This window comes from Culex pipiens, chromosome 2 (assembly GCF_016801865.2).
Source record: "Culex pipiens pallens isolate TS chromosome 2, TS_CPP_V2, whole genome shotgun sequence".
Taxonomy (NCBI): domain Eukaryota; kingdom Metazoa; phylum Arthropoda; class Insecta; order Diptera; family Culicidae; genus Culex; species Culex pipiens.
In genome coordinates this window covers 61,622,660-61,649,250 of record NC_068938.1, presented here as the reverse complement: position 1 = coordinate 61,649,250, position 26,591 = coordinate 61,622,660, and the positions used below count along the sequence as shown (strand labels likewise).

Here is a 26,591-nt window from a genome sequence, read left to right as displayed (position 1 = left end):
CAAATCTGATTTTTTTGAAGCAGTGGCGGCCCGGAACTAATGTTGGTAAAAGTTCAAAAAAGTAAACATTTTTTTCATAAAAATTATTTATTACATTGTTTTAAGTAAACAAACAAATAAACTAGTATGAAGTAAGTAAACAAATTATATTAATATATCTTGATTTTAAGAAAGAAAAACACAAAAAACTTTCAAAGATGTGTTTTTAAATTTATGTGGGTAATTCTCTGCCAACTCCCACAGCAGTTGCCCCGACCCCTCTTCGATTTGCGTGAAACTTTGTCCTAAGGGGTTACTTTTGTCCCTGATCACGAATCCGAGGTCCATTTTTTGATATCTCGTGACGGAGGGGCGGTACGACCCCTTCAATTTCTGAACATGCGAAAAAAGAGGTGTTTTTCAATAATTTGCAGCCTGAAACGGTGATGAGATAGAAATTTGGTGTCAAAGGGACTTTTATGTAAAATTAGATGCCCAATTTAATGGCGTACTCAGAATTCCGAAAAAACGCATTTTTCATCGAAAAACCAATAAAAAAGTATTAAAAATTCTCCCATTTTCCGTTACTCGACTGTAATTTTTTTTGGTACATGTCATTTTATAGGAAATTTAATGTACTTTTCGAATCTACATTTAACCCGAAGGGTCATTTTTCATTAAGAACAACATTTTTTATTTTAAAATTTCGTGTTTTTTTTTTCTAACTTTGCTGGGTTAGTTTTTAGAGTGTAAAATTTTTCTACAAAGTTGTAGAGCAGACAATTACAACAATTTTGATATATAAACATAAGGGGTTTTGCTTATAAACATCACAAGTTATCGTGATTTTACGAAAACAAAGTTTTGAAAAAGTTGGTCGTCGTTGATCATGGCCGTTCATGATCACCCGCGTCAGACGCGGACGACGAAACAAAGAGAAACGCAAAAAGTAACTTTTTCAAAACTTTTTTTTTCGTAAAATCGCGATAACTCGTGATGTTTATAAACAAACCCCTTATATTTTTGTAATTGTCTGCTCTACAACTTTGCAGAACATTGTTACACTCTGAAAAATAACCCTGCAAAGTTAGAAAAAACACGAAATTTTAAAATGAAAATTTTTGTTCTAAATGAAAAAATGACCCTTCGGGATCAATGTAGATTTGAATGTGCATTAAATTTCCCTTAAAATGACATGTTCCAAAAAAATTTACATTTGAGTACGGAAAATGGCAGAGTTTTTTTAAACTTTTTAATGTTTTTTTCGATGATAAATTAGTAGTTTATGCAACAAGTTGCAAAAGGAAGTTTTTTCGAGTCGTACATTAATCCAACGAGGTTTACCGAGTTGGATAAATACGACGATTGTTGAAAAAAAAAAACAAGTTTTGCAACAAGTTACTTACAACATTTTTTGCAATTTCGAAAAACGGAATGGAATTTTATGTCAAACATTCATGTATTTAGTAAATTCACCGTTCAAAACAGAAAAATATTGAAAAATGTAACTTTTCGATACTAGTGTTGAAAAATTTAACTTTTCAGCACCCATTACAGTGCTGAAAAGTAGATCTTTTCAACACTGGTATTATAAGGTATTAATATTCCATTCTGTTATTTTTGGTAGGGAAAAGTAGGCCGTTCCGTTTCTCCAGAAGGACAGGAAAAGTTGACTGTTTCACAGCGGAATTGCAAAAACGTTTTTCCGAAATTTTGAGTACGGGCGTCCAATTTTACATAAAAGTCTCTTTGGCACCAAATTTCCATCTCATCACCTTTTCATGCTGCAAATTATTGAAAAACATGTCTTTTATAGCAAGTTCAAAAATTAAGGAGGTCGTACCGCCCCTCCGTCACGAGATATCAAAAAACGGACCTCGGATTCGTGATCAAGGACAAAAGTTACCCCTAAAGACAAAGTTTCACGCAAATCGAAGTTACCCGAATATATTTTTTTGCAAAACTCCCTCCACTTTTTCAATAAAAAAGATGCAATAAAAAAGTAAATGCTGGGGATAATCGGTAAGTTATTTCTGTCCGATTGTTTTCCCCCATTTTCAGAAATAACAATCCGTTCCAAATCGCAACATGACCTCGCACGAAGCGTTCATTTCCCGCGATACGTTTTTTTATATCCTTTCAAACAATTAAAACACTTTGCCACCCCGAATGATGCTGCATAACATAACAGTTTGGAGAATGCACTCTCTAATAGCTTCATCGAAACTGCCCTCGAATCATCCCTACCAGCCACGTTTCCTCCCTCATTGGTTCGATCGCAAAACACGTCCAACTATTTATTCGAACATTTAAACGGGAAATGCATTTTCCAATTGGCAGCAGTAGCTGAAGCAGCCAACATTGGAACAAATTTCACTCGATCATGTTTTATGAGGATATTCTCAATGTGAGGGGATTTTTTTCATCCCCTTCTTATTTCCATTTGCCACCACATTTTGCCCACATGAAAAGCACCAGCACTTTTCCGATACAGTTAGTTTTCCCAACTGGCACTTCAATTGCATTTCAATTCACTCACTTTCCCACCACCACACTTTGCCTCGCAGGACCGGTGTGGTTGGGGACTATAGATGGTGGCAGATCCCTTAGTATGTTTCTAACTTTTCGCAATCATACGGCATTTAATTTTGGCTTATTCACACTCACGTATGTGCTGATAGTGGGTAGATTTTGCCATCTTAACTGAAACATATTTTTAAAATTTTGAATTTTAAAAGATTCTGGAAAACCTTACCTATTTATTTCGACCTCAGAGCAAAAAAGTTCAAACAATATTTCAAAAGCTCATTTTACCCCAAAACTACCCCAATAACTAAGCTTAACTTTCCTGCAACGACGACATCGACGACGACGCTTAGCAGCTGGGGCGCTCCAACCCTACCAACGCTGCACCGAAACAGGAAAAGCTCTCTCGATCGTCCCAACGGGAAGAAAATACACCGCAAGCTCACAGGAGCTTGAACTTAAAATGGCAATAATTTATTTATTTAATAGTCACAATTTATGAAATTTATTGATTTTGTATGGTTTGCTTTTGCGACACACGACGACGCCGGAAAAACAGGGCGAGCTTTGCAGATCGGGTGAATGTTTGAGGGAGAGAGTGTGTGTGTGTTCGTTTTAAGGGGTTGGCGAAATGAAACGTTTCTGTTTGAGTTTGGTAGAGGTGCTTACGTTTTACCAGGAGTGTTTGCTTTTTTCGTTGCAAAGGAAAATATTGTCGGACTTGTGCGTGTTTGCAGTGGTATGAAAAGCACTACATACGGCAAACAAAAATATTGCAATATATTCATTTGGCTCTCATATTTATTGGAATGTCACGGACAATTTCGATGGTATTATCCTAGAGGAAAACTGTAGATCAGGATGGAACTAAACAGCTTATTGGTGAGCAATTCTATACCTTTTTTGAAAATCGACTTTCCTTTCTAATTTTTGATTTGAATGAAACATTGTCTACGCACTCTCTTTGTAAAACAATCATTTTGCAAAATTTGTGTTTCCATACAAGGCTCCATACAGTTTGCGGGCTGGTCATACAAAATGAGTACCTATGTTAAGGTGAAACGGGACGCCAGTTCTCGAACATCTTCTGTTCAACTTAAATCAAATATTGAACTCGACCGATTGCTTGCTTTTAACCTAATTGGGTAATTCTCTACCAATTCACACGAAATCGGAAAAAAGTTGCCCCGACCCATCTTCGATTTGCGTGAAACTTTTTCCTAAGGGGTAACTTTTGTCCCTGATCGCGAATCTGAGGTACGTTTTTTGATATCTCGTGACGGAGGGGTGTTACGACCCCCAGAAGGATAATTTTTTCATTTAGAACAATTTTTTTGCCTTCCTCACTGAGGTAAGGCTATAATTCTGCTCTAAAAATGAACTTTTTATTAAAAGCTCGAAACCCCACATTCATGGATGCATATCGACTCAGCAGCGATGGAATAATCATCATCAAAAGAAAATCATTGGACGTTCATCAAGAGAAAAAATCCGAAGGGAGTATGGCTCTCCTCTCTCGTGCACGAAAGATCGGTAAAAGGAATCTAAAAAAATCATCATCTTGATTATTCGGCGGAATATCTTTTTCACTACTACACTTGCAAGTGTAACGTCACACGTCGAAATATGACCTGTCACATTTTGTAGATGGGCAATGTGTGTAAACAAAGTGAAATAAATGATTTTAAGTGGTGCTGACAAGGAAATTCACAAAAAATCATCAGCAGATTGATTTTCTTGGAGAATTTCGGGAGCGATTTTCCTTTGCGTGATTTGCCTCCTCTCTCTTTCGCGGGTGAAGAAAGTTCGCAAGCGAAATTGATTTTTTTGCGATTATTCCATCCCTGCGACTCAGAATCGAAAACTGAACAAATGTCTGTGTGTGTGTATGTATGTGTGTATGTATGTATGTGTGTGTGTGTGTGTGTGTGTGTGTGTGTGTGTGTGTGTGTGTGTATGTGTGTGTGTGTGTGTGTGTGTGTGTGTGTGTGTATGTATGTGTCAAAATTCTTGCCAAGTTTTCTCAGCACTGGATGAACCGATTTTGATCAAACCAGTTGCATTCGACTTGGTTTAGGGTCCCATAGATCGCTATTGAATTGTTTGAAGTTTCGATAAGTAGTTCAAAAGTTATGTATAAAAATGTATTTTCACCTCCGTGTACGCACGAGAGCAAGCAGCAGTCAAGTGCTCAGTGCTCCATCGTTTTTTCGATTTTTTTTCGCCGTAGTTTACCGTGATTAGCCGCAAGTTTGCTCCACCAGCATGCCAAGGGCCGGCCGTGGCCGTGGCAGTTCGAGTGCGGCCTCGAAAAACCCGCGAAGTTCGTCTACCGGCCGTGTCGACCGCCATCGCGCAGGGGAGAGTGAGCGCAGAAGGAATCGACATTTGGGCAGCGTACGGTTCCAGCGGACAACCCAGCGATCCCTCCTGGATGGGGGCGTTCGTTTACCAGCGTAGTCGCTGCCGGTAGCGGGGATGCGGCCCAGCAAGGAGTCACCGGGGAAGATCTCTTTACCCTGCCGGAGTTCTTTGCTCTCGCGGGGGAGATGATGACGCGGTTTCGGAGCTGCCGTAACAAGGCGGAGCAATTTCTGGCCCTCGGGGAGCTGATGATCAAGCACATCTATAATTGATTATTTTTGTCTGTGATCTTGTGTTAAGCTTTCTCTCTATCTATCCTTTTCCCATTGCACTTTCTGTAAGTTTTTTGAAAACTTTTTCTTACTCTTGTCTATTCCATAGTTATAAGTAATAATTTTTCGATTGAATTGCGATGTAAAACACAGCTGAAAGGAACACCAAAACTCTGTTGTGCACCTAAATGAACTCATTGTAACTTGATTATTCACAAATAAAACCGAATTGAATTGAATTGAAAATGTATTTTCACATATATCCGGATCTCACTTAAATGTATGTAAACGATGTCCGGATCTATCATCCAACCCATCGTTGGTTAGGTAATTGAAAGACCTTTCCAACGAGTCCAAAACATTGAAGATCTGGCAACCCTGTCTTGAGTTATGACCACTTAAGTGATATTTATGTACCTTTTTGAAGCCGGATCTCACTTAAATGTATGTAATCGATGTCCGGATCCATCATCCAACCCATCGTTGGTTAGGTAATTGAAAGACCTTTCCAACGAGTCCAAAACATTGAAGATCTGGCAACCCTGTCTTGAGTTATTACCACTTAAGTTATATTTGTACTTTTTTTCTGGATCTAAAAAAATAGCTGAAATTTGTGTCCAAACCACTCATATTACCCATTGTTGGTAAAAAGTGAGGAAGGCATCAACCACATAGGTGGATTAAGTTAGTTTTCGTTTTAAAATTCCGTGTTTTTTCTAACCTTGCAGGGATATTTTTTAGAGTGTAACAATGTTCTACAAAGGTGTAGAGCAGACGATTACAAAAAACTCACAATCCAGAGGTCGCCAGTTCGAATCCCGAGGCGGACGCAAAAAATTCTAAATGTAAATATAGATTTTCGGTGCCCTCTCCCCGTGCCATACCTTCACACTTAGGAGACCCGGGAGGCGGAGTCTTGTCGCAAAAAGAACGATACACGCCTGTGAATCCATTGACGAAACCGCAAGGTTTAAGAGGGCCACATTATAAGGTGTTACGTCGATTCCGTTCCATTACAAAAATTGTTATATATAAACATAAGGGGTAAGGTGAGTTATCGCGATTTTACGAAAAAAAGTTTTGAAAAAGTTACTTTTTGTGTTTCTTTTTGTTTCGTCGTCCATGTCTGTCGCGGGTGACGATGAGCGGCCATGATCGACGACGACCAACTTTTTCAAAACTTTTTTTTCGTAAAATCGCGATAACTCGTGATGTTTACAAGCAAACCCCTTATGTTTATATATCAAAATTTTTGTTATTGTCTGCTCTACAACTTTGTAAAACATTGTTACTGGGTCAATGTAGATTCGAAAAGTACATTAAATTTCCCTTAAAATGAAACGTTCCAAAAAATTTTACAGTTAAGTAACGGAAAATGGCAGAGTCTTTAACACCTTTTTTGGGTTTTTTTTTCGATGAAAAATACGTATTTCGGAATTTTGAGTACGCCATCAAATGGGGCGTCCAATTTTACATAAAAGTCCCTTGGACACCAAATGTCTATCTCATCACTGATGAGGCTGCAAATTTTTGAAAATCACCTCTTTTTTTAGCATGTTCAAAAATTAAAGGGGTCGTACCACCCCTCCGTCACGAGCTATCAAAAAACGGACCTCGGATTCGTGATCAAGGACAAAGTTTCACGCAAATCGAAGAGGGGTCGGGGCAACTGCTGTGTGAGTTGGCGGAGAATTACCCATTTAGCGTCCGCAAAAACCAGAACTTCGTACACTACCCTTACGGCACTTTCCTAAAAGGTGCTCCCAAAAACTCTGAGGCAATATGGCGCTGCCTTCCCGTATCACCCTAAAATTCAAAGATCTGCATCTTGAGAATGGTTTGCCTGATCGATTTGGTAAGAAAGATAAAAGTATTATTTGGACTTTTCAGAAAAAATGATACGTGGTGAAAAAAAAGTAGACTTCACAAAATAAAACCCAAAATAATAACATAATTTGCATTACAGCAAAGAGTATAAACCGAAAAAAAGTTCTCCTACCGGACTCAAAAAATTTGTGGGGGTTCCTTGGCCAAAATAATTGGACCCGTATTTTTTTATTTTTTTTGGCCAAATCATAACTCCGCGTCGTTTCTATAGATTTCAGTTGTTTTGGACAAAAATGAAAATTGATTAGTTTACAAAAAATATTGAGGAACGAAAATTTCAGCCAATCATTTGAAATAAAACCTTATGATAACATAAAATGGCGTTTAAACCGTGTCTGAACCAAATATTTGAAATATTCTCGGAAAATTTTACAAAACATATTAAAATATTGGAGATGTCGAGCCGTACGTTCGAAAAATGACGAAAAATGACTTGGATCGAGCCCAGGCCAACTGGGTGAGAGGCAACCACGCTTTCCACTAAACACCGATCTCGATTGCTCCTTTCTATAAAAATGATTTTGAAATTTGAAAATCTAGCCCAAAATTTGAAAATTTCCAAAATGAGTTTTAATTCAAAAGGTTACTTGCGTTTGGAATCATTTTTAGGCATGTTTGGGTTGATTTTAAAATCTTTTGAAAATTTTCGTATCGCCAAAAGTTTTTTTTTTGTTGAAATTTTCGTTTTCTTCAAATCTTACATTTTTTGAAGACTAATGATTGCAAAACAATTGAACTAGTGTAAAATGCATTTTAAAACACTTTTTGCATTCAAATGTTGAGACTTTGGCTTGTTATTTAATTTTTTTTTGCCTCCTCCCCCTCGACTCCGGCCAGAGCCGAGGGACAAAAACTTTGAAAAATATTTGCATCGGCCGAATCAAACTAATTTATATTCCGTGTTTCTATCTATTTTGTGTCGTCAAAATAATAACCTATGAACGCTGGAAAATTTGTTTGTGGATATTTTATATTGAATTCTCCTGCTAATTTAAAAGAAAACTTTTTTTAGTATCAGGTAAAAATTAGTCCTAAGCATGAAAATATTAAGTTGTTTTTTTCCCAACCCCTGCTTCAAGCACAAACTCTTTTCAATGGGCATCAAATTGTCCGCCCAATGAACGTCCAATAACAAACTATTAGAAACGAAATGCCAATAGTCGCACCAGCGACAAAAAATGCTGCCAAATAAAGTGGAAGAAATGCTATTGAATTAGTGTCACAGGCGACAGCTCTCCACTAAACGTCTACATCGCACACACAAAGCTCACTCGTTTGGCATGAGTATTGTTCGGAGCAGCAGCAAACTGTCGGTCCTGTCTGAAGGAGAGGACAGACACACATAAAAAATTGCTTCACTCCCACCCCCCAAAGGGCCCACACACACACACACACACACACACACACACACACACACACACACACACACACACACACACACACACACACACACACACACACACACACACACACACACACACACACACACACACACACACACACACACACACGTTGGAAGACAGGAAGGACTTTTTTTCGGGGACATCCCATATCCTCACGGGGAAGGTTCATTTTCCGCAATGGCAAGCAATTTCCAGTTCCCAATGAACTAAATAAAATCCATTCCGTTATGGCCGGAAGCGCCATGTTTTTTTTTTGCTGTTGTTACTCAGTCTTCCTTCAACTCTACACAGCGATCGCTGGCTCGTCAAATTCGTGTTCCGACACAATCGCAACATGTATTCTGGCTCACCCTAAACAGGATGCTGGTTGTGTCGAATGGGGAAATAGCGCCAAGGACTAGGGACACAATTTCTCAGTTTCGACGTGGCAGTAGGAGAATGCAATTCACTAAACTGCTGGCGGCCATTCGAATCTCAATCAGATGGTAAGCTATTTTTTGTCGGTGGTGGATTTCGGTGAAGTAGAAATGATTTGTTAGTGTCGCTGATGAATCGTTATTGGAAAAATGATGCGTTTTTTCTAAGATAAAAGAAAAATCAATCGGTAATTGCAAATGAAAGCTGGTGAAGGTTTTGGCAAATTTTTAACTAAGGCCCATAAAGCTTGAAAAAGCTGAAGATTGAAATGATTTTTTTTTTTGTTATTTTTGTACATTTTTATTTCAGAAAAAATGTGTAATTCTACTATTTTTCTTGTGTAATGTCACTTTTTCAGTATAAATTGAGGTAAAATTTCAACACACGGTATGGAGGAAGCAAAATATTATAAATTGAAAACACCCGTGGTAGATCTATACGTAAAAAGTTGTGTTTCACCTTCCTGAATAAGAATATGTTCGATTCAAAATATTCTGTTGGCGAAAGTTGCGTTTTGCTGAAAAAAAAAAAATGTTTTCCCTTATAAGATACCATGAAAGGAGGCGCATGGTGGCTAGACTACATTCTAATAATTTGTCAATAATCCTTATAACATGTCATGTTTCAAAATGTTTTACATTTGTGTACCTTTGATTAGGCCGTTGCACATATTTTACAAAGTTTATGTACGAAAAATCAGGCGCAAAAAAATTTTTTTTTTCCAAAAACTTCAACATTTTTATGAAAATAGAAGCCTCATCAGCAGAAAACAATCTAAAATGCATTTTTCTGCAATGAGTATCATATTTAGCATGTTTTTGTTTTCACAAAAAATAAAATTTTCGTCAATACTTAGATATTTTGGAAACTAATGATTGCAAAACAACTGGGCAGGTACATGAAAGATCCGGACAACTTTTTCATCAAAATATTTGAGATCCGGCCTCAAAAAAGTGTATAAATAACACTTAGGTGCTTATAACTTTTGATGGGGTTGTCAAATCTTCGATCTTTTGGAAAGGTCTTTCAAATATCTTTCTAACAATATATAGCATGACGGGTTTTCTTACAAAAACCACCCTTTTTACAATCTTCCGAAGTTTAGCTAAAATCGTTTTTTTAGCATAACTTTTGAAGTACTTTTCTAAACTTCATAATATTAACTAGGGTCTTGTGGGACCCCAAGACGGATCGAATGAGACCAAAACGGTCCAAATCGGTTCAGCCAGTCCGGAGATAATCGTGTGCATATTTTTCGGTGCACGGACTTACAGACATACACACGCACAGACATTTGTTCAGAATTTGATTCTGAGTCGATAGGTATACGTGAAGGTAGGTCTACGAGGTCGAATAAAGAAGTTCATTTTTCGAGTGATTTTATAGCCTTTCCTCATTGAGGTGAGGAAGGCAAAAATATTTGCACCATATTAGCAAAAACCAAAATCTTTTGTGGTCTCTATTGCAAGTTTTTGCTCGAACCTAGGAGTCCGAAGGCTTAAATGGGGAGAGCACCCAAACCTCTTTCTACTCCAAGGAACCTTCCACCCCAGTGTTTGAACTGACGACCTTTTGATTGCGAGTCCAACCGCCGCCAGCGATTCCACCGGAGTAGGCTTGGTTTGGTGTGTTGTTTGTACTTATGGCATGGAGACGACTCCTACACCTGGAATGACTTAACGGCCTAACAACAACCAAGGCCGGGACTGACATTTTACTTCCTCATCCGATGGAAGGTTGGAGCAGATGGGAATCGAACCCAGAATCATCCACTTACAAAGCGGACAGCGTAACCATTCGGCCACGCACTGCCACTGCACCATATTAGCATAAACTTAAAAAAAACTATTTTTTATAAATTTTTTTATATTTAGTACCAGGCGTCTCCTGTAGTATTAAAAAAACACCTTTTTTCGGAAAAAAAAACACAATTTTCACCGATAGAATATTTCGAATCGAACTTATTCTGAATAAGGAAGGTGAAACACAGTAATTTAATTTGCATTTATCTTGTTTAGCTTATGTTTGTTTTTGGTAGTAATTGATCTATTCTACCACCTCCTATCATTACATTTTGCCTATCAAAATTTTTCATGTTTACATTCACTTTTTAAATTTTTTGCTTATTTTTTTACATTTTCTGCTATAAAATGGCACCATTATCATTTAAATTGTAAAAAAAATATACTTAAAATATAGGAAATGTTAGTACAAAATACAACCAGTTGAACCCTTAAAAAAAACAAAGTTGACCCCTTAAAAAAATTACATTTATTAAAACATTGACAAAGTCACATAAAACAAGTCACACTTCCAAAACTAAAATTTTCGAGTTCTTCTTTAAAGATCAAAAATCGGTTGAAAAATTGATTTTTATAATCGAAGACCGTCTTGAGGCGGGGTTGGGTTGTAGAGGGTTAATATAAACACAACGGAGTTAATGGCGCACAAAAAGCGTCATCATTCGAACTATACAAAAAGAAATATTTTTAACAAATAATCCAGCAAATTTCACTATCCTAAGTCTACTGTAAATCACAGAAAAATTACCACAATTTTCCAAAATAAGGTCAAATGTAAAAACAAATTACTGACTATAACAACTTTGCAACAGAAAAAAGGAGTAGCTGCACTATTTCATTAAATGTTATGTAAAATTACACCCAGAAATATGTAGCTCATCAGAATAGTGAGCTACTTGACCGAAATGCCAAGCTCATATTGATGTTTATCTTTCCCACTCTTCAACGGTGGTACCACACAGAAAAAAAGTTGAATTTTGGAAGGTTGAAAATTTGGTTGGTTTAATATTACCTTTTTTTAAAGTAATATCACATGAATGTGTAAAAATGTGAACCTGATGAAAATTCACCAGTTTCTGATGCAATTTTACACGTTTTTTCACTAAATCTGTCATCATTCCCTGATGAATATTACCAGCATTTTTTTCTGTGCAGGGAGTGGCCCCCTTTTACTAGAAAATTATTGTATGGATTTCTTCTTCAAATTACAAAATCTTAAGAACGTACTGAAAACACAGATTTTGAATTATTAATCCACAGCAGCGTTTGTCTTGATCCCAGAAAACTTTACAAAACCGACAATATTTCTTGTAGATGTAAGTTTCAAATCGCTCAAATTCTGTTGTACCACTAACTTTTCCACTCGTATCAATCATCAATGAAGGAAAGTTTTACATCGCGAGCCAAAAACTTTTTCCCTGTCTGCTGTCCGATTTATACCTGGTGCTACTCGAGCTCAAATTTAACCTGACCTCCCCAGGCTGCCAGTTTCCTTGACGCTTTTCCCACAACTTCCAACTCAACCCAGCAACAACGTTGCGGGCTTCGTGTCTCATGCATATTTCATCCACCCCCGGCCGTCAGGCTGAGAAGTTTCTTCCCTGAAAAGGCGGAAAGGACGCTGGTTGAGCAAATATTTTGTTGTCTTCCATAAATCTACGTCACAAAGGTCATACCTCATCTTGTGAGTGACTTTTTCCGGTTCGGTTTTTCTCCCCTCCCAAAATAGTCTTGAGAAGAGTCGGTGCAAATCCAAGCTGAAACGCAACAAAATGAAAAAAAAAATATTTCAATTTTGTTTAATTAAAATTAGCTTTCTGAGGTTTCCATGCATAATTTTGAAAATTTGAGTAGGATTTCAGGTTGTTAGTTTTTTTTTTATTTTTGTCACCAGCTGTGGATTAACCCAAACTCAACCAAGTCACGTAACTTGGCAGATTCCAGCCCACAACAGTACGCTGACCTGTCTGGTTTGATTTGAAGTGTTGGCCACGAGCACTAGTGACTTTGCCAAACCCGAAATAGAACTCATGTACAATAAATTGTCTCCAGCAACAATGAGCAAACCATGTTACTCTAACATTCCCATCAAGAAGAAAGCCAACCAATATGACAAGAAGCAACCAACAAAAAGTGAAACAAGAAAAGAAATAACTTCTACCTTGTGTTCACTTTGGCGCACACTTTCCCAACAACCCAGCTAAAAGACACATATATAAAGCTAATATAGAGCCAATGTGCCCTACCACACTGTGCTGGGCCTGTGACTGACACAGAATGAAGGAAAAGTTTCCCGCCAATCAATTATGAATGGGATTAGAAATCGATGCCACGCGCCGCTTTGCCGGGGATTCGTTTGTGTTTTCTTTTAATGCCAAGTTTTGGTTCAATGTGTTTGTGTGTATATTTGTTTTAGTGTGCTAATAAGAATGACATTAGTGAACTAAACTTTGTGATTTAATTAGGCAGCCAGCAGCATCGGCTGATGGAATCTGGAACTTTTTGAAGATTAGTGTTGTTTTGAAATTGCCCGCGTGATTTATATGCGTAACAAGCCAACAACAGAATCTCTATAAATCTCTCGTTCCAAACTTCTGGGATCTGCTACTTCCATCAAGCGTCTAAATTGACTTGACTTTCCCTTACACTTAAATTAACACCACGTCCAAATTGGCGCAAATTCCACCTTGGCCACAGCCCGGAACGGTCCGGGTGTCAAACTTTTTAATCCCAACCAAACCGTCCTCCGTCTTCCAGTCAGTAACACCTTGGAGCCACATTAAGCTCAATTATACCACCTGTACACACAAGCCCTAAGCAAGGTGTTTACTTCGAGACAAAGTTTTGCTGATCCATCCAAGATCACCGCCACCCACCACCACCATCTTGGTGTTTCTCGAGGCCTTTCGTGGTACGTGTTGATGTTATCCACGGTGGTAATCTAAACGCACCGTTCCGTGTCCCGCCGGGGCAGGTTAAAATGGGAAGAAAAAAAAATGAAGACGGCAAAAATTCTACCAATCTGTAATACCTGGCACGTGTCATTTTTCTTTCCCGCTAACTTTTGTTTACCTCCTGCTCCACCATTCCTCTGCACATGAACATTTTCTTTTTATCCTCTCGTGTTGATGGAGAAAAAGTTTCGCTGAATCAACAGTGCCTCTGCCCACCACCCGCGACAACAAAGCAAACTCCAGGCCAGCAGACCTTTCCGCTGACTCTGGTACACGTGGACGGCGGCGAAGACGACGACGTGGCCGGGATAAATTTGCCGCATCAAAGTAGCTGTTTGCTCTTTTTGTCAGCAGGGTGGTAGTGGGTTGAACAGGACTTGTTTTGAAGAGATTGTTGTGTGGAAATTAAAAAATAAATAAGGTGGACTTAAATATTTCTTGAGTTTTTTTCAGTAAACAATGATTATATCCAAACAAATTTGTCAAAAAAATCAAATAAATTTAGAAATCTGATGTTTTTAATGTTTTTCATTTCATTTCGTTTTATTAGGTTGCTTTAACATTGGTGCAGTTGTTATCCTGAGTTGAGATATGGACAACCTTTCAACAGCTGATTTGTTCGAAATGGGGAGAGAGTTTGCTGGTACTAAGAATAACGAATTGGACAGAGAACAAAAAAAAAATTGCAAAAATAACCTTCGAAATAGCTAATAGATATGGGATAGTTAGAGGAAAGGACTTTTCAATGTTTTGTGCACCGAAATTGTATTGCAATTATTTGAATTATTTCAATCATCAAATTCGTTAGGAACTCGTAAATTTCAAATTAAGGTTTTGCCATTCTTAAAGACATGATCATTTTCAAAAGTTAGTGATTCCAAATTTAAAATTAAAAAAAAAGTGTAAAATGTGCTCAAAGTAATCCAAGTACAAATATGATTATACTTACGGATTATATTCATTTGAGTTAAATTTTAAAAATCAGCTCTTAGGCGTCATCCATAAACTACAAACAGCTGAACAATTCTCGGAGACTTCGGTCATTTGATATATTTTTATATTTTTTAATCCGACTGAAACTTTTTTGGTGCCTTCGGTATGCCCAAAGAAACTGTTTTGCATCATTAGTTTGTCCATATAATTTTCCTTACAAATTTTGCAGTTGTCCATACAAAAATGATATTCGAAAATTATTTTTTTTATCGTTTTGGTGTCTTCGGCAAAGTTGTAGATATGAATAAGGAATACACTAAAAAAATGATACACGTTAAAAAAATGGGCGATTTTTAGTTTAACTTTTTGTCACTAAAGGTTGATTTGCAAAAAAAAAAAATAATTTTCATTTTTTTTTGTTATGTTTAAGGGAACATCAAATGCCAACTTTTCAGAAATTTGCAGGTTGTGCAAAAAAATTTTGACCGAGTTATGAATTTTTGAATCAATACTATTTTTTCAAAAAATCTAAATGATGGTCGCAAGAATTTTTCAACTTCATTTTTCAATGTAAAATCAAATTTGCAATCAAAAATTATTCTAGAAATTTTTTGATAAAGTACTCCGTTTACAAATTAAAGCCAATTTCAGGTATCTTTTTTGAAAACACTTGCAGTTTTTTTTTTAAATAAGAGCACATGTTTTGAAAAGCTAAGAAAATTCTCTATATTTTGCTTTTTAGAACATTGTTGATAGGACTTTTACTTGCTGAGATATTGCCATGCAAAGGTTTAAAATAGGTTTAATAACAGGATATCGACATTAGAAAATGGAGGGTTGTTTGGGTGAGGATTAGAAAACATAAATTTTCCTGTTTTTTAATCTTTGCATGGCAAAATCTCAGCAACTAAGGGTCGTATCAACAAAAATCAAAAAATATAGAGAATTTTCTCATCTTTTCAAAAAATATTTTTTTCAAACGGTGGGCAGACATGTGTACTATTTTTAAAAAAGGAAAAACTGCGACTATTTTCAAAAAAAATACATAAAAATGGCTATATCTTGAAAACACACTTAAAGAAAATATCACTAGTGAGCAATTCTCTACCAAAACCGGAAATGGATTTTATTTGTATTTTTTTATTTGGCACCCATACAAGTCTCCATACAATTTTGGCAGCTGTCCATACAAAAATGGTATGTAAATATTCAAACAGCTGTAACTTTTGAGTGAATTTTTTGATCAATTTGGTGTCTTCGGCAAAGTTGTAGGTATTGTTGAGGACTTTTGAGAAAAAAATAGGTACACGGAAAAAAATTTGAGGATTTTTTTATCAACTTTTTTTTCACTAAAACTCAATTTCCCAAAATACGTATTTTTTGATTTTCGAGATTTTTTGATATGTTTTAGGGGACAAAAATCCGCCACTTTTGAGCCATAGAGAAACATGGTCAAAAAATCTGCCGCCGAGTTATGAATTTTTGAAAAAATAGTGATTTTTGGAAAAAATCGAAGTTTCATGCAAAAACAAGTTTGACATTATTTTTTAATGCAAAATTGAATTTGCAATCGAAAAGTACTGTACATATTTTTTGATAAAGGGCTCCGTTTTCTAGATATAGCCACCGAAAGTTTGATTTTAGCGAAATATTTGCAGTTTTTCAATTTTTAAAAATAGTGACCATGAGTGACCATTTCTAAAAATATATTTTTTGAAAGTTCAGAAAATTTGCTATAAAATTGACTAAGAGACATTGAAGATTGGACCTCTGGTTGCTGAGATACAGCGGCTTAAAGAAAAAGAAACACGAAAATTGAAGTTTTCTAAGTCTCACCCTAACAGCCCACCATTTTCTAATGACGATATCTCAGCAATTAATGGTCCGATTTTCAATGTTAATACATGAAACAATCGTGAAATTTTCCGATCTCTTCGAAAAAATTATTTTGAAAATTTTAAAATCAAGACTAACATTTTAAAAGGGCCAAACATTGAATATTACGCCCATTTAAAATGCTAGTCTTGATTAAAAAAAATCATAATATTTTTTTCCAAAAGATCGGAAAATTTCACGAATGTTTCATATATTAACATTGAAAATCGGACCATTAGTTGTTGAGTTATCGTCATTAGAAAATGGTGGGCTGTTTGGGTGAGACTTAGAAAACTTCAATTTTCGTGTTTCTTTTTCTTTAAGCCGCTGTATCTCAGCAACCAAAGGTCCAATCTTCAATGTCTCTTATACAATTTTATAGCAAATTTTCTGAACTTTTCAAAAAATATATTTTTAGAAATGGTCACTCATGGTTACTATTTTTAAAAATTGAAAAACTGCAAATATTTCGCTAAAATCAAACTTTCGGTGGCTATATCTAGAAAACGGAGCCCTTTATCAAAAATTATGTAAAGTACTTTTCGATTGTAAATTCAATTTTGCATTAAAAAATAATGTCAAACTTGTTTTTGCATGAAACTTCGATTTTTTTTCTAAAAATCACTATTTTTTCAAAAATTCATAACTCGGCGGCAGATTTTTTGACCATGTTTCTCTATGGCTCAAAAGTTGCGGATTTTTGTCCCCTAAAACATATAAAAAAATCTTGAAAATCAAAAAATACGTATTTTGGGAAATTGAGTTTTAGTGAAAAAAAAGTTGATAAAAAAATCCTCGATTTTTTTTCCGTGTACCTATTTTTTTCTCAATAGTCCTCAACAATACCTACAACTTTGCCGAAGACACCAAATTGATCAAAAAATTCACTCAAAAGTTACAGCTGTTTGAATATTTACATACCATTTTTGTATGGACAGCAGCCAAAATTGTATGGAGACTTGTATGGGTGAACCAATGACACAAAATAGCATATTTGGTCATAGGGAAGGCCCCCACAAAGTTTGAGTCAAATAAAAAAATACAAAAAATAAAAATGGTCGCCTCAAACATATATAAAAAAATAAAATAGTGGGTTTTTGCATTTCAAGTTTTTAGTGACATAAAGTTTAATAAAAAATCACCAACTTTTTTGAACGTATATCATTTTTTCAGTGTAGTCCTTATTCATACCTACAACTTGTCGGAAGACACCAAATCGATCAAATTATTCCGTAAAAAATACAGATTTTTGATTGTTCAATATATCATTTTTGTATGGACAGCTGCTTAATTTGTATAGAAAATTATATGGACAAACTCATGATGCAAAACAGCTTCTTTAGGCATACCGAAAGCACCAAAAAAAAGTTTCAGCCGGATTAAAAAATACAAAAAATTTAGTAAAAAAAAGAACACGATTTCGTAAAGAATTGCTCAACTATATAATAAAATTAACCTGATGTATTGAAAAAAAAAATCCAAAAATATATGTGAAAAGTTCAAAGACCAGCTTACCAGATTTCTTGCTTAAAAAATTTTCATTGGGAGGGAAAAAAGGAATAAAAATTTCTAAAAATGTTCTTTAATTTGAATATGCGTCAAATAAATTAAGGTGCTGTTTTTGTTTAATAAATATGTTTTCAATGATCTTGATTCATGCATCTCTCATTTCTCATCATTTCACAATTGAACTGTTCATTTAACCCTCCATTGCCCTCCCACGTATGCCCTCAAGATCATTAACAAATGTACGATGGGCAAGAAACACAGTGGCGTCTCTTAATAAAAAAAAATAAAATCTCCAACTCACCTGGCAGTTCGGCCCACGCCTTCAGGTCAACGTCCCGCGCGTACGTCGAGTCCTGGGCCTCGGAACACAGTGGGGCGATGTGTCGCGAAATAGGCCCGGCCCGGTCCAGCAGCACCCAGCCCGTCATCGTGTAGTTCTCCTTGCCCCGGTCCTCCTCCGGTGACCGGATGGTGCTGGGATTTTTCTGCAGGGGGATGAGGAAAAGCCGGTGACAACATTGTATTAACGCACACGTACACAACGCAGGGAGATTAGATGGATTAGCACCGTGGGGGCGGAAATTATGTGTTGTTTTGTGTATTCACGTTGTCAAAAAGCTTATGGAAGTTAATTTGGGGTGCAAATTAATATTTGTGTTTCGTAAATAACAAGAACAGAGATTATATATTATCCGCACAAAAAACACCAAAAATAACTCATAATTAAAGCACAAATTGCAGAACAATTGAGCCAAATGATGGCTTTCATCATCGTGAATCTGATTTATGGTTTCCACTGTCATCCAAAATACGTCCCTTTTGGTAATTACATTTTCGAGATCGATTTTCAATGTAAATTGGATTGGCGTCATTCGATTGAATTGTGTGTTTGTGCGTGGTGGAAATCAAATCCAATTTCAAAGTGTTGCTACGGCTTCTGATTTTTTTTGTGTTTTTTTTTAAGTACAATATCGGGTTTGGATTGAAAATGGAAATAATGGAGTCATCCTTCAATTTTGAGCCAATTTTTCAACCCACACTGAGCTTCCCAGATTTTCCGGTTTTTAATCACCACAAAAGATCAATCATAATTTTATTTCATAATTTTTTCTGCATTAATTCTATGGAAAATGTGTTCCTTGCAAAATATATGTCAACATTTCCAGGTGTATATTAATTTTTAATGCATAACAAAAGGTTGAATGACAAAGGGTCGTATGGGCAAAAGAGGTGTATAGAAAGTGGTCGAAAAGAGCAAAGTGGCGAATAGAGCGTAATTTTTTGAGTCCTACATGAGCAGATTAAAAAAAAAACTAACGATTGAGGAATGAATATTGAAGCAAATTTTTTTAATGATCAAAATATTCTTTGAAGTATGTTCGAATGCAGATTTTCCCTTTTATAACTTTACAAAAAACTGCTCTTGTAGGAAATAATGAAATACAAACTCATAAAAATTAAATCAAAATAAGAGTAAATTATATTACAAAAGCTAAAATATATTTCAAAATTGTTTATTTAAGTGAGAATATATGATGTTAGAAGTATTCAATTTCTCATTTTTTTTCTGAAAAATAACCCCTTTTCAATGGACCGCTCATATTTAAAAAACTTACAAATCATTACTGAAATAAAAAAAAATTAAGAGTATAATCTAAGTAAAATTTTAAACAAAAGAATAATAAAGATTGAAAAAAATCTTTTAATTAATTTTGATTTGTTGACTTTATACATTTTTTGAAACACTGTTAACATTTGAAAGAATGAATTAAACTCACAACAAATATTGCCAAAACATGAAACAAAAAAAAACTAAAATAATCACTGATCAGTTAGGAACTAACAACATACTACTTTACTCACAAAAATGTTAGAGAAAAATTAATATTTTTTAATTCATTTTACCACTTTCTATTTGACCAAATTTCTTCACGACCTTTTGTCTTTTCGACCTATTGCTTATAAGACATGTTTTTATTTTCTTTTGATCTTTTGTCTGTTTGACTTTCGACATTCAAACTTGTTTGTTTCAACTTTTTTTTGTGTCTTCAGTTTTTTGTTACTGTAAAGTAGTAAATCTTTCCCAGTTCCTGAGGGGAACACCCTTGAAGAGTACCGGGGCCGGCATTTACAAAGCGGATTTAGTGGCAGTTTCATTCTCAACATAATGATAATATGTTAAGGTTAACGTTAACATTCCATAGGTTGCCTCCCTTTACTAAGCAATCGATTCTAGAAGGGTAAGCCCTTTTTAATGTGTCTTGAAATATTATCAAATTCTCCTTAAAAAAAATCGAAGGGCTTATAGACAATTTATTAAAACAATTATTTTCACTGTTTTATATTATAATTTTGTTTGCACAGAATCATAAAATTATAAAAAAAAAATTACGAAAATGAAACGTTTTTGATCGTCTAGCGAAACTACTAATAAATAATTTACCAGTTATCTTTATTTATAAACTAGAAGTGTTTTAAAAACCTTGCATTTCATTTTTAGATTTATATTTGTGAATGGCAAAATCTGTGGAAAAAACTTGATTTTCTTAATGATAAAATCATACTTCATACTAACTCACAATACATAAAATTTAAAGTACACTAAAGAAAGACATCAATTTTTGGGTAAAACTTCAAAAAATCTATCATTTGTAAATGTTGTTGAGATAACACCTGTATTTCCTGTAATATTATCATCAATTTTCAAGAGATAAGATGAGAAAAAAAAACTTATAATAACAACCATGATTGATTATCTGCACGTCAGCCAGCAGTTACAAACTTTCTTCGACCCGAATGGCGATGATGATCTTCGCAAACAATTTTCCAATCACCAAGCAGCGCAGCGCGAACATCTGCTGCTGCAAGCAAGGTGAAACTATAACCTTCCGATGCGCCCGGAAGCAACTTTTTTAATAAGTCAAATGCTTGCCTGACAATATGGCCATGGTGTGTGTGTGTATGGAGCCACGTGGGAGCAAAAGTTTCGCTTCATTTTCTTTTGGATTTTATAAACTTGCCCCTCGTACTTGGAAGATGATGATAAAGTTTCCTAGGTTAGGGAGGGAAAAAAGTGTCCCACACACAAGACACAGTGTCTAAAGCTTGATTTGCTTTCGGTTCCAGCGGGAGTTTCACCTTGGAGCCTTTGGAGTGAGTGACCAAGTGTGTTGGATGTTCTCAACATTTCCGAAGAAGAATTGCTGTTTGAAAGTGCTCGTTGAAGGTATCAACTGTTCGTTTTTTGGAGAGTTTTTTTTGTTTCCCTTTAGACCATAAAGTGATGGAGGCAAAAAACAACAGTTTCGAAAACGGAGATGTCTATCCTCAAAGGTGATACCATTTCCAAGGGAAAAAAAGAACTGCCACAGGAAATTACAGTCCTGTACGTCCAGCCGAAATAAAGTCATCCCAATATGAACCGGTCACTTTTTGCACAACGCGCGTTGGGGGAAAAGAAGGAAACAACTTCCTTTGTAAATGTCTCTCACCTGTCGTAATTTCGCCATCGCATCGGCAGTGATGAAATCTCCCTTCTGAAATTTAGTCACGAAGCACATCACCTGATACTGGCTCTGGCCACGTTCTTCCTCGCCCAGGACGAGGGCTTTCAGCACTTGAACTTCCTGCAAAAAACGAGAAAAAGGGGGAAAAGTTAGTGATGAGAATAGATCACGTGATGGTTCACGTTTGATATCGGGAAAGAATGTCAATAAATTTGGCTTTTCGATGGGAAAGGTGCATCCAAAGGTGATTCGTTTTGTATAAAGTAAGGAAAGATGTTGAAATAGCAACAAAAATCTTCTTCTCTCATCTCATTCTCATCTCATTCTCATCTCATTCTCATCTCATTCTCATCTCATTCTCATCTCATTCTCATCTCATTCTCATCTCATTCTCATCTCATTCTCATCTCATTCTCATCTCATTCTCATCTCATTCTCATCTCATTCTCATCTCATTCTCATCTCATTCTCATCTCATTCTCATCTCATTCTCATCTCATTCTCATCTCGTTCTCATCTCATTCTCATCATGAAAGGTTCATTTCACTCCTATGGGTGACCATCCCCTCCACGCCTGTCATCAACTCTTGCGGTTCTTCAAGCAGCTCAGGTTGAGAGAAAACGGCAGCACGGCAACACAAAAACACTCAGAGTGGAGAAGACACTGTGCCGTCACCAGGCTGCTCTCCTCTTACAAAATCCCCCTGTCCGAAGTGCAGCCACCGGACGGACAAGCGGGGGCTGCGCTGTGTGGCATTACCACACGAACGTCAAACAAATCACGGCAAGAGTGAATCGTGTCACGTGTACTCTTGTGTTTTTTTTCGGTGACAGTGATGGGAAAATCTTTCAAAGATGGTAATTGAAAATTGAGATGATGGGATGATGAGATTGAGATGTGATTGAGATGAGAATGAGATGAGAATGAGATGAGAATGAGATGAGAATGAGATGAGAATGAGATGAGAATGAGATGAGAATGAGATGAGAATGAGACGAGAATGAGATGAGAATGAGATGAGATTGAGATGAGATTGAGATGAGATTGAGATGAGATTGAGATGAGATTGAGATGAGATTGAGATGAGATTGAGATGAGATTGAGATGAGATTGAGATGAGATTGAGATGAGATTGAGATGAGATTGAGATGAGATTGAGATGATTTTCACAACCCAAATCCCATATCCAAATTCTGTGACCACTTTTACAAGTCGTCCTTTATGGTGCTTGCCACAAAGTCTGAAGGCCTACAGCGGACACAAAAAAATCCGGATCATACTTCAACCGGAAGAGTACTTCGGCTCTGGTGATGGCTTTACCTTGGGATGCAGCAGTTTTTCTATGGACGGCCTATCGCCATCGCCGTGTGTACCTGGTGCAAGATAGGGAAAACTGCACCGCATTCATGGTGTATTTATAGAGTGAATTCACCGATCTATGTTATACAACCAGCGAACGAACGAGTCAAGTATGCGGTTCGATGCACTTGAGCTATGTTTGAGGAATCAAGGAGGCTTTCGGCGTGTCGTCCATCGAACGGATTTATATTTCACTTTCTATTTATCTTTCCAATATCCTGGCGCCTGGTCGCTGCGGAAAGCACAAATAGCGACCGGAGTGCTGCGGATTTTTTTTGGCCTGGATCGTGTCACGATTTTTTCAACTTGTTTGCACATTTTTGGGGGTTATAAATGGTGACACTTTGAGTTCACGAAAAAACTCCCGTACTTTGTGTGCCCTGACTGTAGAGATAGAAGCAATTTGCTGACTATATTCTAACAAAAACCCGCAAAGTGTGGTTTTATCCACTGAACTTCAAAATTGACGTCCAATCAGTTCAGTCAACTTGCGCATCTCGCCCAGATTGCGCGGTCCGGTCTGCAGGAAATTTCGCGGAACGACCTACAATGGATCACAGCTGCTAATACTCTTTTGCATCACAAGCGTCACATTGTCGGATCACATTTTTGGTGAATGCAGACAACTGCGTGTCAATGCCAATTTGGAACTCTGATTCCGGTTTGAGCGCAGCAACAGGACCAGAAGAGGAACGCAGAAATGTTGCACTTGCACAGCTGGATTTATTAGACCCAAGGGGAGAAACTGGTTAGTTTGCAATACGTCGTAACAGCCAACGCGACCTCAGAAACTTATTTGAATTTTTCTCTGAAACAAACCAAATTTTCATTGTGTTTCAGTAAAGAGCCTCTAGAGGACGTGCAAATGAACAATTCAAAGCATTTTTGAATTTGGGAATTCGTAAATTGAACGAGAACCAATCGAAAAACTGCTTTGTTTACAACTGGCGCTTAGGACCATTTGAAAACTAACCCGAGATTTGAAACATTTGAAAGATCTTCTAGAAAAAAAATCAAGTCTCAAATGAGATGAGAATGCGATAAGAACGACGCTTTGAAGACTCGTTTTTTTTCTTTAACGATTTTATGAGTTCAAAAATTAGACACCCTTCACAAAAAATCTAGAGTTTGTTATTGTTAATATTCACTCCATTCAATTAATCATTCAAAGTTTGAAATGATTTCCTAACATTAAACTTATTTTTAATGTTCTATAAAAATTAATTCTTTTTATAATAATATTGTTTGAGATATTCTGTGCTTCCAAACATAAGCATTTTTCCTGTATTTTAAAAATAAATTGTTTCTCGAAAAAATATTCAATTTTTTTTTGGCGGCATGGGTATCAAATGATCGGGATTTTTTCATACATTTCGAAAGATATAACATTTTTAAAAATACTAAAAAAATTTACAAAACTTCGTTTTTTGCCAAAAATACTAAAAATGTTAGTTTTTTACAATTAGGGTATCAAATGATTGGGATTTATTCCTACATTTCGAAAGCAATTACACATTTTATTTTGTAAATACGGTCATCCCACATATTCGGAACGGTTTCCAGATCGGCCAATGTTCAAAAAATCATAGCAAATCGATAATTGAACTTAATGATTCGCCTTCATTTGAAAGCTTTTCTTGCGATCTTTCGAATGCTGTATCGAACATACGCAAATTTTAACTTTAATATGAAGTTTTTTAAGAATTACTTTGACCCTTGAAATCCACAAATTTGGAACATTTTTTTCTTACGAATGTAAACAAACTTTGGATCTCTCCAGGAGTACATATTTATTACTAAATAATGACTTCACACACTGAAACCAATGAAACTCAAGCTAAGTGATGTTTTATACATGGTTTGATAACTTTTTTTGCGAAATTATCAGTTAAATTTTGCGGTTTTGCGGTGCTGTACATTGGAATTTCATAAAAATTCAAAACATTTTAAAACAAGCTCAAACATGCTAAATATGATTATCAATGCAAAAAAATGCATATTAGATTATTTTCACTTGACTAGATTTCAATTTTCATGGAAATTTTGAAGTTTTTTGGTAAAATATTTTTTTTGTCACCTGATTTTCCACACCAATTTTGAAGGGGGTGGCGACATAAACTTTGAAAAATATTTGCTACGGGTTAAGTATCAAATGATCAATCTTTCATACCTATCAAAAGTAATAACGAATTGTTCTAAAACACTCAATTTTTTCAAAAACTACCTGTTTTGAAAAAAATATAAAAAAAAAGTTTTTTTTTACAAAAAATTGGATTATTTGGGTACCAAAATAGTAAAAAATATATTTATATTGAGTATTTTTTTTTTCAAAAGTGCGTTGTTTTTTTTTTGAGTATTTTCAAAGATTTCATCCACCTTATGAATAATTTCCAATCATTTTTAAACCTGCTATGTAAAACACACAAAATTTTTTTTTTATGCAAAAATATGTAGTTTAGTGAAATTTTTGAGATAAGTGTCTAAACTTTGAAATGGTAACATAAATGTTAAAATTATACCTTTCAAGCACAGCCATCGAGAATTTGACAGCTCAAGTGCGACAGAGGTTGCTGTGTTGAGAAAAGCATCAAGCTATACTTTTTTTTAAGCTTGATTATTTATATTATTTTTAAAAATAGCTTAAACTGTTTTAAAATCGCGTAGATAAATAAGTTAGATAGATTCAATAAAGTAGTAAAAAATAACCTTTACGTATTCACATTTTTTTTCATACAACTGAAAAAAAAATGTTTTTTTTTTTTTTATATTTCAGTGTGATGCATTTTCAAACACACCTTCTCAGAAAACCATTATGGCTGCTTTACAGAGTGCCAATAGGCTAATAGATGGCGCTAGTTGATTAGTGTGATTGGCAGCCATGTTTTTACACACGATTTTTAAATTATTTTGTTCTAGCCGCTACGTCTGTTGTCTGTTTTTCAAGCAACAATTTTGAAAAACTTCTGATAGAAACTTGCTTGCTCACTTCTTATTGAGCTTTTTATCACTCGATTTCAGTTGAAAACACTTTTAATGGGCTGTAATTGAATGTCAAAGAGCTGATATGGCAACATTAGAGGCACGCTGGAATTCGATGCTGTTCCCCTACGTAGTTTTGTGAAAAGAAATGAGTATTTTCAAAGATTCTATCGAAATGTATGAAACAATTCCAATCATTTATGCCTGTTTTGTAAAAAAAATAAAAAAAAAGATTTTTTTTCCAAAAATACGTAGTTTTGTGAAATTGTTTAGATGAGTGTCAAACTTTAAAACGTTATCGTAAAGTTTTAACAAAAATGTCGAATCATTATTTAAAAACAGCAAAAGTAAAGAAATTGCAAAAAGAAAATTTACACTCACCTTAATCATTCATCATTCATCGACGAATAGTTCCAACTGGATTGGTTCCACAGTGTGTGATAAATAAGACCGTTACTGGCAGAGGAAGCTGGAATCGACACAGGTGTGCTCAAACGAAGCTCACATGGAATGTTTTGTGTCACCGTTTTTAGAACAAACATTCTAATTCCAGCTGAAATACTGAGCGCTATCAGCACTTTGTTCAGGTGTAATTTTTCGAAAAGGTTTGAATATTTAAAGCTAGAAAATTTTCAGATGAGATTTAGAAATTTCTGAGAAACAAGGCTCGCAATAAAATCATAAATTTCAACAAAAAAAAAAAAAAAATCAATTTGATTTGTTACGATTGAAAGCAAGTGCATCAGCAAAAAGCTCAAAAGTACATCTGGGAGATTTTCTAATGGCAGAGCGATTTCCCGATACGAAACGGCATCACCAAAGTGG

General features: G+C 35.7%; 1 protein-coding gene across 1 annotated transcript in view; it reads right to left on the bottom strand.

The window, feature by feature from the left end:
* LOC120426848 (out at first protein) overlaps positions 1 to 26,591 on the bottom strand; it is a 146,567-nt gene that overhangs the window by 1,042 nt on the left and 118,934 nt on the right. Inside the window, exons 3-4 of the mRNA XM_052707769.1 lie at positions 21,413 to 21,547; positions 18,223 to 18,406 (exon numbers count right to left, since the gene is read on the bottom strand). Of these exons, the coding sequence (XP_052563729.1) occupies positions 18,223 to 18,406; positions 21,413 to 21,547 (319 nt within the window). The remainder of the gene's footprint in view (positions 1 to 18,222; positions 18,407 to 21,412; positions 21,548 to 26,591) is intronic.